The 20,466-nt window shown below is 33.5% G+C and overlaps 2 protein-coding genes across 2 annotated transcripts in view; one reads left to right on the forward strand and one right to left on the reverse strand.

Moving 5' to 3' along the window:
- LOC143074149 (uncharacterized) overlaps nt 1-20,466 on the forward strand; it is a 638,429-nt gene that overhangs the window by 468,907 nt on the left and 149,056 nt on the right. The gene's annotated exons all lie outside the window — the stretch shown is intronic.
- LOC143076932 (uncharacterized) lies at nt 1,351-3,659 on the reverse strand. Its single transcript, XM_076252829.1, has 4 exons — nt 3,573-3,659; nt 3,011-3,271; nt 2,150-2,243; nt 1,351-1,560 (listed from the first exon to the last, which is right to left on the reverse strand). Exons 2-4 carry the CDS (start codon nt 3,181-3,183, stop codon nt 1,351-1,353), a joined length of 477 nt encoding a protein of 158 aa, XP_076108944.1. The 5' UTR covers nt 3,184-3,271; nt 3,573-3,659.

The following is a 20,466-nucleotide window of genomic DNA, read 5'->3' on the forward strand; positions in this document are numbered from 1 at the left end:
ATGGCTGTTGCTGGACGAACTAGTATTCCAGAGTGGCGACAGAAAGCTGATTACATCTCGTCTTTGGCCCAGACGCCGTTATTTAAAGCAACTGGATTAGAGAGAGATGCAGCAAGGACCATATTGGACATTGTCAACCACCACTAGTTGGAAATGACGGGACGTCATTTTACAGCTGGGGGGAGTGTGTGGTAAAGTGTTATTTTAGGATATATGTATTTTATATATAAGTAATACTGTAGTATTATATTATTGCATGGTTAAACTATACGGAGTGTATATTTCAGGTTCGCTCAGGTGTGACTTTTATCAGGTGTTTCAATTGTGTTTTATTGGTATTGATTAGTGGTCAATTCTTTGGCGGGAACTTTACATTTCTACATGGTCACTTTGTGTAATAGACACCATTTTCATTGTCTAGTAAATTGTAATATTATATTCTATTTGGAGTTTGGTTTTCCTATTTATAAGGTCAGTTATTCTTCTTATACTAATATATTAATTATCTATCCTTATAATTATATGTATGCATGATTTACGAATGTTATGAATAAATGCATGTTTGAATGATGTGTAGATGTGATATGCAAGTGTAACAATAGAAAACTTAAAAGAACTTTAAATCTCTTTAATAATTGTGCTTTTATGGTTAAAACAGTAAATTATATAAAACAGCTAAATTTCAGTAAATGGATTAAACTATTGAATTTTATGGAATGAATGTTTTATAATAATTTCAGATATTAAATAAAGTCATAAATTGATAAAGATAATAACTATCTTATTTTGATATGCAGATTAGGTTAGTTATGAATTTAATATTTGTACTGCAGGTATATTCCATATTGATGACCCACCATGTCGGCATCAACCTGATGTGATTGTACTTTTATTGTATTCAAGCCTTCACAAATACCTGTGAGGTAGGTTTTGTTATGTTGAATCTATGTGCGTTTTGCTTATTGTATTGTCTGCTTTAGAAAGTGCTTCATGCTTTGTTTGCACGTATGTTCTTGCTTTGCATGTATATGTTATTTTTAAATATGCTTATTTAAATTTGGTATTTAACAGTTCGTTTCATTACTGTTATAATGTATTACTAATGCATCGACATATGCATTATGATTAGATTTGGTATTTAGATGTATTCATGAGACAATAGAATTGGAGATCACTATTTCCGACTTAATGAAATTATATAGTATTCTTTTATTATTGAAATGCTTGGAAAAGTAAACAGTTTCCTTGTTCATAATTGTTAACATAATGTTTTAAATCTTTTATATAGTTACTTAATTATATTACATCCATTAATATAATGTATTGTTATTACAGGGTATTTATTTTGGATTACAATATATAACGAAATAAAGAATCCATAACTTTATATTGTCTTGGTGTAATCATTTGCCACGAAACAAGACTACATTGCAGAAAGGCGACGTCCTGTCCAGGTAGCTGATATTGCTGCTGCCATGCAGGTAGGTACCCAACATTACTTGATTGATTACAAAAGCTGCCCATGGGAACATCCAATGCAGATTGTTGACCAGTGAATCCCTGCAACAACAAAAAACATGACCATATAAACAAGTTTGATCAACTGTGTATCATCGGCGTTGGAATTAGGTACTAGAACTGGGGTTATGCGGGGTTTCAACGAAGGATAATTAACATAACTGTACGGGGTACTGTTGCCTTGTTCGGTAATGCCGATTTCTTAAAGATAAATAAATCCCAGTTCCTAAGTCAAGGATACACAGCAGTGGCGGATTCGGGGGGGGGGGGCATAGAGGGCGTACGCCCCCTTTATTTGTACTTTTTTTCCCCTTTTTACGTGATTTTAGCCCAAAAAACATACAATTTCGCCTCGCTCCGCTCGCCAACAAAATATAGTCTACGCCCCTTTCTAAATTCCTGGATCCAATTCTGTAACCATATCGTTTTAATATACGTAGTATATATAAATATATATATATATGACCGGACTCATTACAATTTCAAAATGCAGCAGTTACCTGAGAGTAATTACAACACGAGGCATCAAAAATATGCAGGTGAACTAAAGAAATGTGTATTTCGAAACATGTTCTGACCTTTCAGTCTTAACACAATACTAGTACTAGTAAATAATATGTGAATAATATACCTGCAGTTGCTGAAGACGTTGTTTATCACGGCTGCGTAGCTCCTTACTTTCATTTTGAAATCTGTCCAATAGATCCATACTCTCTCTTTTAAACCTGAAAGCAAAAATTTGATATAAATTCATTTAAAAAGTGAAAATCAATATCATATTAATGTAAAATATAGCTATAATGGATTATTTTTGATACATCTCATTCTTTTGAGAAAGTGTGAGGAAAATAATTGAAAACGAATCATACTGAAGTTTGATAAACACCAATCTTTACATATAATATTTTTGCAAAGTTTCATGAAAATCTCTCAATAACTTCAAAGTTTCATTTCAAAACGGCTTAACTTAAAAACGAAGTTTTCGATATATCTTAACATTAAACGTGTAAAAGCTCTCTGTTTAGTACTCAACAATTGAGCAAAGTTTCAATAAAAATTATGGATTCGTTCTTAAATGACTACTTGGTAACAGTCGATGACGGATGGACAGATGGACAAGCGGACGAAAGAGCAGACAGACAGGCAATACGCAGACGAACGGACACTCAACCAAACGTTTTTTACGAAGGGTATTACACAATGCCTTGCGACTTCGTGTGGCGGGGTATAAAAACTAATGTCATTACCATAGCGTATCATCGGACACAGAATGTTGGTACCAGGCTTAAACGATTTGTATGGTGTTCAATTTTAAAGCTGCTACAGTACATCAAAAAGTTGTTGCACTGCACCGTGGAGTTATGTTTTTCCTCCTAAAAAATCAGAATAGACCCTCTGCTCGATGATACACGATTTTTATATAGCGTATTCGGCCGTGTATAGTACACATTCATCAAGTAACAAAACATTACCATACAAAAGCATAGCATACCTCCCCCACAATCTGTCGTCAATACCTGGAAGAATGCTGACCATCCAATGTCCCCAGTTCTGCCTTTCGGGTGTCATGGCCGCGTGACTAGCCAGCTTAGCCTGCACTTGTTTCTGTAATTCAGAAGACTGTTTTATTGCTTCCTGGATGTCTTTTTCAACTGGAGATTGCATCTTCTGGTATTTCTTTTTCGTTTTTGTTGTAACTATAGGAGAGGTAATATCTATTGTGCTGGACGTCTCCTCAAGATTACATTGCGATCTAAAAAAAAACCGATGAAAGTTGTATTTTTTGTTCTAAACAATACAAAAAGACACCCTATCTCTACTACTACGGTGGGTTTTGAACGACCTTGACTGGCTTGACACCCTATCTCATAACAAGAAAACAAGAAATGCCGGAAGCACAATCAATCCGATACAATTACTTTTAACTGAAAAGTATTTACAAATGTAAGTGTGATGGACGGACGGACGGACGGACCAAAACATTATAATAAGTCCTGATGTGAAGATATAGTTTCAATTTAACTAATTATACAAAGAAGTAAATGGTTACTGACCTTCTTTCATCGTCTTCTTGACTTTCCTCTTCGTCCTCATGTTCACTGGGAGAATCGACGCAAGCATCTGTTCCGTATTTTGCCTTGAGATTCTCTTTCAGCTGATATATTCAGACATAATCGGAACATTATTTATGTATTCGTACAAGATATATCGAGATAAAGTCAAACGTTTGAAATGAAACAGCTGTAAAATGAATTTCGTAGAATCAGAACATTAAGTATCATTTAGAAAAAGAAAAAAGGTACGGGAATTCAACAAAGGAAATAACAATAAAAGGTAAAAAAAGTGAACTGAAATATTAAGTAATAGAAAACTGTATTGCACACGTTTATTCCTCCTCTGGTTTCTATTCTGGCAATATGTGGACCCAAGAAGCCAAATTTTTCTTTGATCCATTTGTCTCTTTGAGTATCATCTTTTCTGCCTGAACCAGATTTATTGCCTTCTCGTGTCAGTCTTCCGAGCTGAGATCTCATTGACTCAACCCATGTCCTGAGAGTCTTCCAATCCTCTACCCCTAGCTCATTAGCTTTTGCTTGCCATCGTGTATTTTTGAGAGCAGTATCTTTGTACTAATAATGAGCTGAAAGAGAAGAAAAAAATCGGTCACATTGATTTTTAAATATAAAGACCATGCTGTAAGTTACCTTTGTTGTATAGAGGTTCGTTTTCTCTATACCAATCTGCCAACTCATCCTGCTTTTCTTGTGGTATTTCTAATGGCTTGCTTCTTTTGCGCTTCTCTTTATTGGTATTAGCTGGCTGTTCAGTATCACTATTTTGTGTTTGTTCATTTGTTTCTTGTGTATTAGTTGTTTCAGTCTCAGGCGCCACACTAACTATGCGGCCTCTGCTACGCCCACCACGACCCCTTCCTCTGCCTCTGGTCCTCATCAGAACGGTCTGGTTTGAAACACACTAAAAGATAAATCAAATACCGGTAAAAGGAAAATTGGATTTAAAACGGACAATGTGCAACGTAGAATATTTCAAAAGAGCAATTATTATAAAAGGGAAAGCATTGACAATGTTCTAACCAAAGCTTTAAATGTGTTTTCATGATTCATGTATCCACTCAACAAAAATCTTATCTGAAAGAAAAAACAATAAAATCTTTCTTTTGAGTACAAAAAATCTAAATTTTTAGACCATCAAATGGGAACAAAATAATTTAATTACAATGACAGATGTATTAATAATTATAAAGTGTACCTCTATTAATGTCTCCAGATTTGTTTTAGTTACTCTGCTCCCTCTTTGCATCTCTGTCCTTTCTAAATTTTATTGAATAATGATGCCGTTTCATGATAAGTGATCACAGCGTAGTGACACGTGATACTGCGTGCAATAAACTTGCTAAATTGTAGGAAATCGTGCAAAAGCGTACTTGAACCGATTTAGAAATGTACTAAACCCTAGTAATACGTAGTGAAACGTAGTAAACCGTAGTAAAACGTAGTTTATACGTACTGAAGCGTATTAAAACCTAGTAGAACGTACCCCTTGTAGTTATAAAAAAAACTAGCAAATCGTAACAAAACGAAACAATACGTAGAAGAACGTATCAAAACGTGGCGTAAACCTAGTTAAACGTACGGTACGTTAAAAATGACAAAAAAAATGCCATGAAACGTAGCATTTCTACACGTACTAAAACCTAGCTGTCGAAACGTGACAGTGTGACTGAGGCTTTAAACTACACAAAAAAAAAACACCCCCGCATAAGATCGTTTCATTGCGGCCTCTAGTTAGTGTTATACTACTACATTTGTACATGAAGAACTTCAGTGCCTTTAACGAATTCCTTATAAACTACTATCAAAGAACTGATAATCATTTTTGTAATAAAACATATGAAAATACTTTTAACCATTTTGGAGTGTAAAAGAAATATTTGGATGGTTTAGATAAACTATGTGCTTTTGATAGTCCTTTTGATTCGGTTGACAGTTTTGACTTTTCCTCTCTTTACATTTCACTTCCACAAAATTTTATCAAACAAAAGTTTTCCTATTTAATTAATTGGTCGTTTGATAAATCTAATTGCAAATGTTTTTGCTGCAACTCACGTAAACTCAGTAAAGATCCGTCTAAATTCCAATTAATTGACAAATTCAACAACACTTACTGTATCTTGATACTTTTCGTTAAATAATCAAGAATTCTCTAAGTATACTGCCGAAATTTACCACCAGCAATTTACTTTAGATAAATCAAATTTTAACAGCAATAAGTGTCATTTCCTAGATTCAGATACTTCAATTTTACACAAGAAACTTTACAAAAAAATTTCCAACAAAAGGGATGATTTTTCTTTCCCTATTATTAATTTTCCTTTTTTTGGACGGTGATGGTCCTCTGGCATTGCACAAGGTCATGTTTTTTTTTCTCTGACTGTTAATGACGTCTTTATCCTAAATTCATTGGATGTAAGATGTGAACTGATTGATATTTCAATCTTAGAAACATGAATTTTTTAGTTATCATAGCATTGAACTATATATAGCTGTCAGTTACTGTGAGTACTCTCAGATCTGTACTTAGTGTGCTATTTGTTCTTAGGGATGAGGGATGGATACATAGCCTACCACGTCCGGTCTGATGGTTTTCTTATTTGTATTAATCTGATGAGTTAAGCCTTTTTCAACTGATTTTTATAGTTTGTTCTTATGTTGTGCTGTTACACCATTGTCCATGTTCATGATGTTAGGGGGCGGGTTGAGTGCTCACAAACATACTAAACCGCCAACATGCAAAATCAGGAGCCTGTCGTTCCGAGATTGTCGTTTGTTCATGTCTGTCATATTTTATTTTTTTTAGATTGTTTTGTTATAAATTAGGCCGTTAGTTTCTTCAAATTGAATTATTTCATATTCTTCATGTTGGGGACATTTATAGCCGACTATACGATAGTGGTTTTATCATTGTTGAGGCCACACGATTGCATATATTTGGTTTCATCCATTTGATTTGAACTTTGGTGGATAGTTGGTGTCATTGACAATCATACCTCATTTCTTTTATACAAGACTAAACATTATATCCACTTGTATTTTTGTCCATCTGATGAGTTTAGACTTTTTCAACTGATTTCTATAGTTCGTTCTTATGTTGTACTGTCATACCGCTGTCCCAGGTTAGAGGGAGGGTTCGGATCCCGCTAACATGTTTAACCCCGCCTAAATGTTTATGTGTCTGTTCCAAGTCTGAAGCCTGTAATTCAGTGTTTGTCGTTTGTTTATGTGTTACATATTTGTTTTTCGTCCATTTTTTGTATATACATAAGGCCGTTAGTTATCTCGTTTGAATTGTTTTACACTGTCTTATCGGGCCCTTTATAGCTGACTATGCGGTATGGGCTTTGCTCATTGTTGCAGGACGTACGGTGAACTATAGTTGTTAATGTCTGTGTCATTTTGGTCTTTTGTGGATAGTTGTCTCATTGGCAATCATACCACATCTTCTTTTTTGTAACAATTGAAAAACGAGATTAAATTTCTCTCAATCTATGAGAGGGGAACAGTTTTAAATGGTGATATAGATAAAGAGGTGTCTGTTGTAATTTTTTGCAATTACCCAGATGTCATGGAGGATATGTGCTCACGTTAAGTGCGGGAAATAGTGGTTTCGATCCCTGACAGGAGCAAACCAGACTTGGTAATCGCCTTGGAGAATATGTGCTCGAGTTAAGCGAGGGAGGTAGTACGTGGGTTCGATCCCTGACAGAAGCAAACAATACTTGTTCATCACATGACATTTGCAGCTTATTAGGTACGCACGTTGTACGTATTTACTAGGCAATGGCTCAAAATGCACACATTGAGTGACATGTCTTTGATGGCCGTCATGGGGGTGTCCAAGTAATCACATAATCACAAATTATTTGTCAATATAATCACATAATCATTATTCATTTGTTTTTAAACAAGATGATCAAATAATCAAAAATACAGTCCTTGATTATCAATTAGTCATGATATTTATGGTCTGGTAATCAAATAATCAATATAACAACGGCCAAGTAATTACATAATCAAAAACCCCATGAGGAGGCTCGTCTTTCTGAAGGCTATTACCATGCTTACATTAGTTGACCACGGTTGCCTTATGAATTTTCACGTTTCAAATCCTGCCCAGCGTGTCGATAATGCAAAATCAACATTCATATTGATATCAAATTAACTCACGTTCTTGTCCTGATTTACATGAAATATTTGCCACTGGACATAAAACACTTCTTCATCCATCAATGTTATTTTCACGTTTAAATAATGATATTCGTATTTTTATAGATTATCTTTGATCATCTCAACGAGATTTATTTTCTCGCTTGAGCTGGTACAGCGAAAGTGAGAAAAGCAATCAAGTTGAGATGACCAATGATAATCTGTTTATCGCTATTTTACCTATGACGACGTTGTCAATTTCATGTCAATTTCGTTAGCAACGCCACGTGGCCTCCTTAGTTTCTAGCGATAATTTTTCCATCTCAAGTGAGAAGCATGATATGAAAATTATCACAAAAAAAGATCAAAAGAAAAATGCACAAAATAGCGATAATAACTGTTATTCGTTTTGATGATTTTGACATAATTCAACTGAATAATTTTGGCACACTGGTCGTACTTTGAATCGATTTACATCGGAATATGAAATCAAAAATGTGGGTCTCCATTTTGTTTTTTTGGTAATTTTTATAAGAAAACGTCAATTTTGGCGAAACTTTATATAGATATATATGGAACAATGCATTTTTTTAAACTTATTTTTTTATATATTTTTCAATGGACGGCTATGTTCTTATATACGAAAAAAGACTAAAAAACTAACATAATCTCCAGGATTTTATACTGAATCCATGCCTTGGTCTTGTTTTGTCCCTAATATTTTATTAATTGTGCATTTGCATTCAGTTATCGCAGGTCAAATTTATTCGTTCATATAGTGTGTTAATTTACGTTTTCTGATTGAGTTAAGCCTTCCAATTGATCTTTTATCGTGTGGTTTTCTATGTTGTGCTATTGTTTCAGAAGAAGGGATAGGTTTGGTACCATTAAAACGTACAATCCCGCTGCAAATGTTTACACCTGTCCTAAGTCAGGAATCTGATGTACAGTAGTTGTCGTTTGTTTATGTAATTTATGTACGTGTTTCTCGTTTCTCGTTTTTTTATATAGATTAGACCGTCGATTTTCCCGTTTGAATGGTTTTACACTAGTAATTTGTGGGACCCTTTATAGCTTTTTGTTCGGTGTGAGCCAAGGCTCCGTGTTGAAGACCGTACATTGACCTATAATGGTTTACTTTTATAAATCTGTTATTTGGATGTAGAGGTGTCTCATTGGCACTCACACCACATCTTCCTATATCTATGTATAGAAACACATATGTCACCATCCTTGTATTTTAGATGCATTGCCTTCAAAGTTGACCGCTACGCTTAAACTTTGACAAAAAATACGTGTGACGTTATGAATAAAGAATAGCGTTATTTTTTTCAGGTAGGCCTATTGAAAAAAAATATGTAACGGGATCTGAACGGTGTTTTTTATTTTATTTTCATTCCCTCTGTCAGAAATTCCCTAACAATTCAATATAACATTCGACCAAGTTAGTTTTATATCGTCCTAACTGGGTGCACTTTTAGCTTTTCAAAACTGAATCTTCAACTTTACCCTCCAAAACTACACAATGGTGATGTCACCAATGTAGCCATGCATGAATAAAAAATGTGCTTCAAAAATGTTCTTTCGAAAACAGTAATGTTGAAGTAAAATTTAAATTGATTGATTGGCGGTTGCTTAGCGTCCAGTGGCAAATATTTCATGCATTTTCAGGACGATGCATTGCAATTAGAAATAGTTGTGTCTAAACGAAACATTTGATGCAGCTATCAGAAAAAAGGTTAAACAAATGATGTAAACGTGTAGGTTGTGTGCGAAGTTAGTCGGATAAACATTGCAAATTGTATGCCAAATTTCACTTAAATAGACAATAACATAAACGGTACTAATTGTCCTGCACCAGATGCGCATTTCGACAATACATGTCTCTTCAGTGATGCTCGTGTTCAACATTATGTAATTCGTGGAAAATTATTTAAGAAATATAGGTAAACAAAAATTTACGTAATATATTATCAAAATGCCATATTCAGCAACCTGTCATAAAAAAAACATCTGAAAAGTTGCTCATCTTTAATATATAGAGAATAATACATGGCAAAATCCGTATCGCATGCTGTATCACCACGAGAAACCAATATCAGTCCCGAGGGCCGAAGGCTAAAACTACTGTATTTACTACTAAACATATGATAAAAGGTTATATTGAACATTACGATGTGGGTATTAACACATGATTAAGCAAATAAGAAAGTCTATAAAAAAAAATTAAGTCGACTGGAAAAATACAAGAAAATCATAATGTTCCTTTCTAGCTTATAATTTCAGACGATTAAAAAAAAATGGATATCCCATGAATCTGATTCTATTAAAATATTATGATAAACTGCAAAATCCGTATCGCATGCTGTATCACCTCTCGACCAATTCTTTTAAGGCCTTTGAAACAAGACAAAAGTAGAACTGAAGGTAACCCAGTGCTATGGATCAGAAAACAGTTCATATAATATAATACTCTTCTGTTGAAATATATGATAAAGTGTATAATACATGGCAAAATCCGTATCACATGCCGTATCACCCTCGACCAATATCCTCCCTCGGGCCTAAAGGCCCTTGGGCTGATATTGATGTCTCGGGATGATACGACATATGATACGGATTTTGCCATGTATTATTCTCTATATATAACATTCTAAATATACGTTTAAAACCATGTATATGTATTAAATGTATTCACTAACGATACTGTCCTATGATTTCAACTAAAATTAATATTTATCAAAGATGTAGTCGACATGTTTAAGGTTTTACTGAAAATTTTGATTTTAATTTTCTGACGAGGTGAACGAACAGCAAGAAAAATATTCCTTGAAAAGTTTGCTAACTATTTCTAACCAAATCAAAACAAAATTTGCATTTGTGTTTAATCCATCGGGTAATAAGAACAGACTTCACGAAAATAAGAACTTCAGATATTTCTACATCTTATTGTTTTTATAAAAGTCGCTCGTAAAGTTACTGGGAAATAATTTTTGGAAAAATATCGATTTTAGTTGAAATGATAGGACATTTGTTTTAGTGGGAACTCATTTTTTCCCTATGCAAGGATTGCAAATACAGCAACTGGACGTCATAGGTCAAACGTTGACGTCATTCGAATTATGACGTAACGCCAGGTATGCGATACGGGTTTTACCATGCGATACGGGGTATGCGATACGAGTTTAGCTATGCGATACGGGGTATGCGATACAGGGTAGGTGATACAGACTGGAAAAACGAACCTTTATTAGATATACAAAATAGCTGTGTTTTGTACTAAATATATGATAAATGTAAATACTAACACCAGGTACATTGTACATAATTTAAAAGTTTAAGTTTAAAAGCTGTAGTCATAAGAATCTGCCATATAAACCCTATATACAACGTGCGAAACGGACTGTCGAACAATTAAAACAATATGCTCCCAGCATTAGCATTAGCATGTAACTTGGAAATATTAGTTATTATGGAGAATTGCATTTGTAATCGCTCTCGCGTGTACAATTTTTGCCAGATCTTTAAATAATTTATATCATTTAAGGATGTCTGCTGGTCATGTTTTTGAATTCTTGTCATATTTTCGATTTTCTCAGGTTTTATCCATACAAATGTATTAAAATATTTTTTACACGAGACCCCACTTTTGTCTTCATAAATCTGTTCAATAGATCATTGATGACCATTTGAATTTTTGTCATGAAATCCTTGTTATTTTTTCTTGGTTTAAAGGGTAAAAAACAATTCCAATGTTAACAAATAGTAAAGTCTGAAGAAAACCCTTTTCCCGCCATTTTCTAAATGTCTCGTATTTTGAAAACTACACACGAGACTATCGATTTTATTACTTCATTTTTTTTAAATATCAAAGTTGTTTTCATTTTAAGCAATCACATGAAATCCTTGTTATTTTAAATTAGAGCAGCAGACATCCTTAAATTCAAGGTTTATATCAGCATTGTCCTGGATAATTTCCATAGTTAGTGCGCCGATCAAATGTTTTTTTTAAATATTAATGCTAATATGAAATATTAATTATATCAGAAATTGCATTGCATTTGCTCTCAAACCTACATTTCTCCATTGACGATGTTTATAAAAATAAATCAAATAACAAGCAAATGTGTTTAAGTCATAATGCACATTGATTGATACAATATATACAACGCAGGTAAAAAGGCGGCGATTGGAACTATATTCTTTTAATCTTTTTGCCGTTTGAATAAACTATGTTTTTGTAACTTGTTTGCGTTCCAAGCGCTTTTCTGGATTTACCTCTCTCGAAGCAACGATCATTCGTTTATTGTGGGGCCACAGGTTTTTAAAGAATCGTTTGATTGTAAATTTTGAAAAAATAATTTATTTCAGAATGGAATTGAAAGAAAAAAATGTAACGGGATCTGAATGATTTTTTTAAACAAGCTTCCGAAACCATATCGGACTTCTTCTGTACAGTCAAATAAATTTTAAATACAGTTTTCACTTGAAACATAGGGAAAGTTGTTCGGCCAAATAGCCAAGTTTTTTTTTATTCCATGCAAACAAACAATTTTCTGTTTGAGTTTATACGTCTTCCTCCCAACCCCGCATAATTCTATCGGTATTCTTTTGCAAATCAATGTCCTTTTTCTATTTTGCTAGCGACGTTTTTCGATGACCATAGTAAAAAAGAATGGGCTTCTTAGAGGAATTGCATTAATTTTGGTACAATTCACCGCCTTTCACACATTGCGTTTATATTAGTTTCGATTTCTACTTTCAAAACAAAATTTCACCGGGGAACGGCGTGCATCATTATAAAAATGTATTGCAAAAAAAAAAAAAAAAAACACGAATTAAAAGCTCAGTCTATTGTGAAGAATGCGAGGAAGACGACGAAGCAATCAATGTATAGGTCTTAATGGGCAAAAATATTGTTTAATGGCACTGCATGGATAAAACCAGAGAATTTCGAATATCTGACAAAAATTCTAAAACAAGGTCAACAAGAGGTGCAAGCATCTTTAACCCCTACTTTTCTTTCCAGAATGTTATCTTTGAAAATCTGGTAAAATCCTTGTTATTTTTTCATCTTTTTTGAAAGAAAGGTCCTAATGTTAAATATATGCAAAATCTAAAAAGAATTATTTCCCGCCAAATTGTCAATGGCTTTTAAATATCTCGAAAACAAGCACACGGACCATTCATTTTATCTGCTTTTTACGTTTCTTTATTTATATACTATAAATGGTATCTGGATGATTCGTTCCAACTCTGATTCCTACCAACAAATTCGTCCCAAGTTGCTTGGTCAGTTCGTTCCAACTTTTCAAAAAAACTGCTCAGTTCGTTCCAACTTATTCAAGAACAGTATTAAACCATATTAACCATTTAAATAGACTTATTATTTTAATTTTTAATGCTGTACTTATAAAAATGAATATAAATACGTATCTAAATTTATAACAGTTTTTAAAAAAGTTTGTTATTTTGAAACAGAGTAGCGAACATCCTAAACAATGCCTTTTCTGCACTTGAAGTATTTATTACGGGTTTCACTTGCAGAGACTATTTTAAGCATGTAGACCACGTTGCACTTCCCTGCGTCTATTCATCCCTTGGTAGAAAAGGCGGGATACATCAAACATGGTGTGGAACTTCCTTTGTACTGTGTTTATACATCTAAAACATATAGCTAAACATGCTAAAATGGCAAAATTTTAATTTCACAGTATGGGATCTGTATCTGTATCTGTATGTATACGTTGAAGATACCAATTCTGGCTTTTACTCAACTTGTTACTTGTCCAAAAAAATTCTATTAAAAATAACCTTTTTACATTTTTAGTTGATTAAAGGAGCAAAACGAATTTAAATAATATAACAGAATTGGATGTTTTTCTTTTGAAATACTTTTCAAAAATATGAGTCAAGTACAACTGCGAAACTAGTCATGTCTGACACAGGAATTAGGTTCTAGTTTTCATCAATGCTAGTCTCACCAGACTCTAAAGGTACCAGTCTTGTATTACAACTCCAGTTTCCGGTGCATGTCAAATAAAATTGAGAATGGAAATTGGGAATGTGTCAAAGAGACAACAACCCGACCAAATAAAAAACAAAAAAGAAGAGCAGAGGGTCACCAACAGGTCTTCAATGTAGCGAGAAATTCCCGCACCCGGAGGCGTCCCTCAGCTGGCCCCTAAACAAATATATACTAGTCCAGTGATAATGAACGCCATACTAATTTCCAAATTGTACACAAGAAACTAAAATTAAAATAATACAAGACTAACAAAGGCCAGAGGCTCCTGACTTGGGACAGGCGCAAAAATGCGGCGGGGTTAAACATGTTTGTGAGATCTCAACCCTCCCCCTATACCTCTAACCAATGTAGAAAAGTAAACGCATAACAATACGCACATTAAAATTCAGTTCAAGAGAAGTCCGAGTCTGATGTCAGAAGATGTAACCAAAGAAAATAAACAAAATGACAATAATACATAAATAACAACAGACTACTAGCAGTTAACTGACATGCCAGCTCCAGACTTCAATTAAACTGACTGAAAGATTATGATTTCATCATATGAACATCAGGCACAATCCTTCCCGTTAGGGGTTTAGTATTATACCATCATAACATATATGAGAAGAACATAACCTGTGTCATGCCAATAACTGTTTTTAAAATAAATGTGTTTAGTTCCGATGCAAAGACCTTATCAGTGACTCAATATTAACGCCAAAATATGCAATCTTTAATGACTTGACAACAGTATCGTAATTATATCCCTTCTTAATAAGTCTATTCAAAGGTTTTGTAAGTTTCTGAGGTGAATACTGACACTTTTGTGCTTTATAAAGAATATTTCCATAAAAAATTGGATGTGAAATACCTGAACGTATTAGAAGTCTGCATGTTGAGCTATATTTACGAATGATGTCTTTATACCGATGATAAAATTTAGTAAATGTTTTGACTAGTTTGTGATATCGAAAACCCTGGTGTAATAATTTTTCAGTAATACATAAATTTCTCTCGTTAAAATCTAAAACATTGTTACATACATGTACACGAGCGAATCGTACAAGTTGAGATATATAAACACCGTAAGATGGTGCCAAGGGAACGTCACCATCTAAAAACGGATAATTAACGATAGGAAATGAAAAATCATCCCTTTTATCATAAATTTTAGTATTCAGCTTTCCATTAGTGATATAGATATCAAGATCGAGAAAAGGGCAGTGGTCATTGTTATTATTAGCTTTATTTAAAGTAAGTTCAACAGGATAAATTTCATTAATATACATACTGAAGTCGTCATTATTGAGAGCCAAAATATCATCCAAATATCTAAAAGTATTATTAAACTTGTTTATCAGATGTTGTTGAGGGAAACAAAATAGTGCATTTCTTTCTGAATTTTTTTCTGAACTCAATTCTTTCTGTTTGATCATTGTTGATTATAGGTTTATGCTGAATTGAAACATATATATAGACTTTAAAAAAAATCTTGCATCTTTTGGGGATATCAATCCAGGAGAGTGGAAGGATATCATGTTTACTGGAAGTGGTGCGGCCTAGTAAAAATAGCAAACAGAAAGTAGAAAAAAAATGTTTTGACTTCAGGATTGCATAACTTTTTATTCTTCGTGGCAAAACCCCCTTTTTTTCGATTAAATCACAATTTCACATCAGTACATACATGATATGACATGAAATTTTTTTTCTATGTAGCATTTTTTATATTTTTATTTTCAATGATCAGCTGTTTAGCATGTAAGCCTATGGAGCAGTCAATTACAAGACTGCAACCTAAATATAAGGCACCATCTGATAGGGTTTGGGGGGGGGGGTGTAACTTTGATATTTTTTTGGTAGGGGGTGCCATTTTTGCCTAAAAAAATGTACCCATTTTAATATAACATTCACTGAAATTCAGTACCTATAGTTATATAAATGTTTCAGAAAGAATGACCTATACTTATATACAATATTTAAAATATGACCCATGCTATGGACTAAACTTAAGTCAAAGTCAGTTTTACAAAACCAACTTGACTTCAATCATATGATATGTCAGACAATGCATTTCAATAAATAATAAAATTGAGAATGGAAATGGGGAATGTGTCAAAGAGACAACAACCTGACCAAATAAAAAACAACAGCAGAGGGTCACTACATGTGTCTTACCGTCAAATAGCAAAAGTGATAATACCAATAACAACAACATTCTTATTTATAGATAAGCACCAACTCATCATCACTCATAATTCATAAATATACCAGCTACCCTTAAGTTTTTATATACATGATATATGAAATGACATCGTTTGGTGCACATATCAATAGCATATTTAAATATGAAATATACTAGATCATATACCCCAAATCAATTACAGTTATCAAATGTAAATGCATTTTAATATAGGATGTCATTAAAAAGGAGGGTCATTTTTATATAACATCTCGCAAAATTATGACCCATATTTTTGGCACATCCCCGTATACCCAATAATAGGAAGTTATGTATTTTTAGTTAAGAATCTTAACAAAACATGAACAAAGCCTTTTTAGCTCACCTGGCCTGAAGGGCCAAATGAGCTTTTCCCATCACTTGGCGTCCGTCGTCCGTTGTCCGTCGTCGTCCTGCGTGCGTCGTCCGGCGTTAACTTTTACAAAAATCTTCTCCTCTGAAACTACTGGGCCAAATTTAATTAAACTTGGCCACAATCATCATTTTGGTATCTAGTTTAAAAAATGTGTCCGGTGACCAGGTCAACCAACCAAGATGGCCGCTATGGCTAAAAATAGAACATAGGGGTAAAATGTGGTTTTTGGCTTATAACTCAAAAACCAAAGCATTTAGAGCAAATTTGACGGGAATAAATTGTTCATCAGGTCAACATCTATCTGCTCTGAAATTTTCAGATGAATCAGACAACCCGTTGTTGGGTTGCTGCCCCTGAATTGGTAATTTTAGGCCACACCAATTTAATTTCTTGTTCTACGGATTGTTGGACTCCAAAAATTGGGGCGAGCGAGCGATTTGAAAATTTTAATAAAAAAATATTCATTTTGCAAATTTTTGAGGCGAAGCTTGAAAAGTAAAGGCGAGCGATTATATTTTTTTTTGTAAACATAAAATAGTAGGTTTTGACAATATTAAAACTTGATTTATCACTTGTACTTTGACATTTCTTTAATTTATGAAGTATTTTTCCCTGTTCACCAATAAATAATTGAATAATTAGATTTGGTATATGTATGTGTGCCAATTAATGAGACAATTCGCCATCCAAGTCATAATCAGGTTGGGAACAACCCCTCAATTTTATAAATATCCTTTTTATGAGGGATCAATATAAGTTGCAATATATTTTTTTGTAAATAAAACTTTTTAGTTTAAAAGAGCTCTTATTTTCCCAAAGAACTATATATCTATCTGGTATTAAATGGTCAAAACATGCCCAAGAATTTTGTAATATTCCTGGACTTAGGCCATGTTAACACATTTACTTTAATATTATTCAAAATAAATAATATCATAAATAATTCTCTTTAAGAATATAGTAATGTTGTTTAAAATTAGTTATATATGATGTATTTCTCCTCTCTTTTAGTTAATTTTTTTAAGTTCTTCAAAGGATTTGTATAGTAACACTTTGCAAATCCTTGGTATTTCTTCATGTTTCTTTTTTACAACAGTAAAATGACCCCATATGTGCCCTTCTGAGGGATAATAGCAAATACAGGTCATAGAACGTACGGCAGAGCTTTGACCAAGACCAAACAGCAAGCTATAAGGGACCCCGAAATTATAAGTGTACACAATTCGAACAGGAAAACCAACGATCTAATTTATGTATATACAAACGGGAAAATACCAAATAATATTTATGAACATCAACGAACGATATCTAACTGCTAAACGACAGGCCCCTGAATCAATCAGGACAGGTGCATAAACATGCAGGGGGTATGGATAGTTTTGTATCGCCAGCATATTGCAGTTGAAGGCATTTCTTTCCGAAATTCTTTGAAGTTTATTTCTAACAACGAACATATTTTGATAGGAAATCTAAGTAAGGGGGAAGGAAACCAATGTTTTGTTCTGCACAGGTATTTTCTTCTGTATTCTATTTATATCGGAGCACTCCAATTTGGGATAAATGGGTTTCATGCTGAATCAAATATTATCACAGACATTGACACAGTGTACTTGGGTGCTTAATATGTTTAAAATCGTTATAAATACATGTTAGATTGTGATTATAAAAACAAGTGCAAATATCTGTTTATAATATTTACAAAAAAAAACCGGTGCGGGAAATGGACACGATTACATTTCCGGATGCGGGAAGCGGGAATATAAAAAAAATAAAAAAAATCTGCTTTGAAAAAAATAGATGCGGGCGGGTCCGTCGAACAAGGAATTAAATTGGTGTGGCCTTATGGAAATTTTACTGTTTTTGTTTATTATCTTGAATATTATTATAGATAGAAATAAACTGTAAACAGCAATAATGTTCAGCAAAGTAAGATTTACAAATTAGTCAACGTGACTGAAATGGTCAGTTGACCCCTTTAGGAGTTATTTCCCTTTATAGTCAATTTTTAACCATTTTTCGTAAATCTTAGTAATCTTTTACCAAAATCTTCTCCTCTGAAACTACTGGCCCAAATTAATCTAAACTTATCCACAATCATCATTGGGGTATCTAGTTTAAAAATGTGTCCGGTGACCCGGTCAACCAACCAAGATGGCCGCCATGGCTAAAAGTAGAACATAGGGGTAAAATGCAGTTTTTGGCTTATAACTCAAAAACCAAAGCATTTAGAGCAAATCTAACATGGGGGTTAAATTGTTTATCAGGTCAATATCTATCTGCCCTTAAATTTTCAGACGGATCGGACAACCCGTTGTTGGGTTGCTGCCCCTGAATTGGTAATTTTATGGAAATTTTACTATTTTTGTTTATTATCTTGAATATTATTATAGATAGAGATAAACTGTAAACAGCAGTAATGTTCAGCAAAGTAAGATTTACAAATTAGTCAACATGACTGAAATGGTCAGTTGACCCCTTTAGGAGTTATTTCCCTTTATAGTCAATTTTTAACCATTTTTCGTAAATCTTAGTAATCTTTTACAAAAATCTTCTCCTCTGAAACTACTGGGCCAAATTAATCCAAACTTGGTCACAATCATCTGTTGGGTATCTAAAAATGTGTCCGGTGACCTGGCCATCCAACCAAGATGGCCGTCATGGCTAAAAATAGAACATAGAGGTAAAATGTAGATTTTGGCTGATATCTCTGAAACCAAAGAATATAGGGCAAATATAACATGGGATAAAATTGTTTTATCAGATCAAGATCGATCTGCTTTGTAATTTTCATAATGTAAAAAGATTTTGTTTTTTTACAGTCAGTACATGCAGTTCTAGTTTCGTTTTAGGACTTTAAAAAAAAATAGGACCTTAATTATGGTATCGGAATGCAAGATGTCACAAATCTCAACTCTGATAGGATGAAATTACAGAATTGAACAAAAACAAGCAAAATGACAAGATAAAAAGATATATGCTATGGACATACAATTCAGTGCTCTAGCTAGAAATCAAAAGGGGCAGGGTGCCAGTGGAGGGCAGGGCACTTTTTATGATAAGAAAAGGCACTGCTCATTTTTTTGTCTACGTTTCTGTGTGTATCACGAGTTAACGAATCTTTTTTTTTTTTACTGTATATAATGTTTTTTTTAAATAAAGATGCTTTTCAACTAAAGTCTTCATTTCATTGTTTGTGTAGTTATGAATGATATAGTACATCTTCATCAACATATTATGTTTTTACAGTTTACCTTCACTCTACCCATTATCAAAGAATATGTGGTTTTTTTTTTTATCTATATAGGAATTATAGCTTTTAATACATCATATAATATGAAATTGAGAGCATTACTAATTTATCAATGTTTAGAACATGGATTGCTAAAAGTATAATTATCAAGTAGAAACTGCAATATATATTTTTTAATATGTTCAAAGACAGTTAATATCTTTAAGGTAACATTATTATGTTATTAGATATTCAATTGGTAATTTATTCCTTTTTTTGATACTAGATAATATGTTTAACCGGATTTTTGTGACAAAAATGTCGGTTATTGATTTGGGGATGTACGGCGGGCAGGCGGGCGGCAATCAAATGTTGTCCGTGCATTAACTCATTAACCGTTCAGCCAAAGCTTTTAAAATTTTAATATGTTGTTACTGACAACTAAATGAAGGTCAAGTTCAATAATGGCGATTTTGACTTTTACCGTTCAGGAGTTATGGTTCTTGAAAGATTGAAAAATGAAGTTTCCAGTCGTGTCCGTGCATTTACGCATGAACTGTTCTACCAAAGCTTCCCAAATTTTAATATGTTGTTTAATATTGATGACAAAATGGAGGTCAAGTTTAATAATGACGATTTTGACTTTTACCGTTCAGGAGTTATGGTTCTTGAAAGATTGAAAAATGGAGTTTCCAGTCGTGCCCGTGAATTTACGCATGAACTGTTCTACCAAAGCTTCCCAAATTTTAATATGTTGTTCACTACTGGACGAAAAAACGTCTGTCCATACCAGTAACAGTCGTTCTAAGACTGATAATGTTTGTTAAAGTTGTAACAGTTGTTAAATTTCACTGCTGCAGTTTTTTTGTAACTGTCCCAACTTTAAAAGTG

The sequence above is a fragment of the Mytilus galloprovincialis genome, chromosome 5, assembly GCF_965363235.1.
Source record: "Mytilus galloprovincialis chromosome 5, xbMytGall1.hap1.1, whole genome shotgun sequence".
In the NCBI taxonomy this organism is placed as follows: domain Eukaryota; kingdom Metazoa; phylum Mollusca; class Bivalvia; order Mytilida; family Mytilidae; genus Mytilus; species Mytilus galloprovincialis.

Coding starts and splice junctions, on each gene's coding strand:
- LOC143076932 (XM_076252829.1), bottom strand. CDS start 3,183: ATGCAATCTCCAGTTGAAAAAGACATCCAGGAAGCAATAAAACAGTCT. Junction 2,244..3,010: donor GACGACAGATTGTGGGGGAG/GTATGCTATGCT, acceptor TTTTGCTTTCAG/GTTTAAAAGAGAGAGTATGG. Junction 1,561..2,149: donor AACGTCTTCAGCAACTGCAG/GTATATTATTCA, acceptor TTGTTGTTGCAG/GGATTCACTGGTCAACAATC.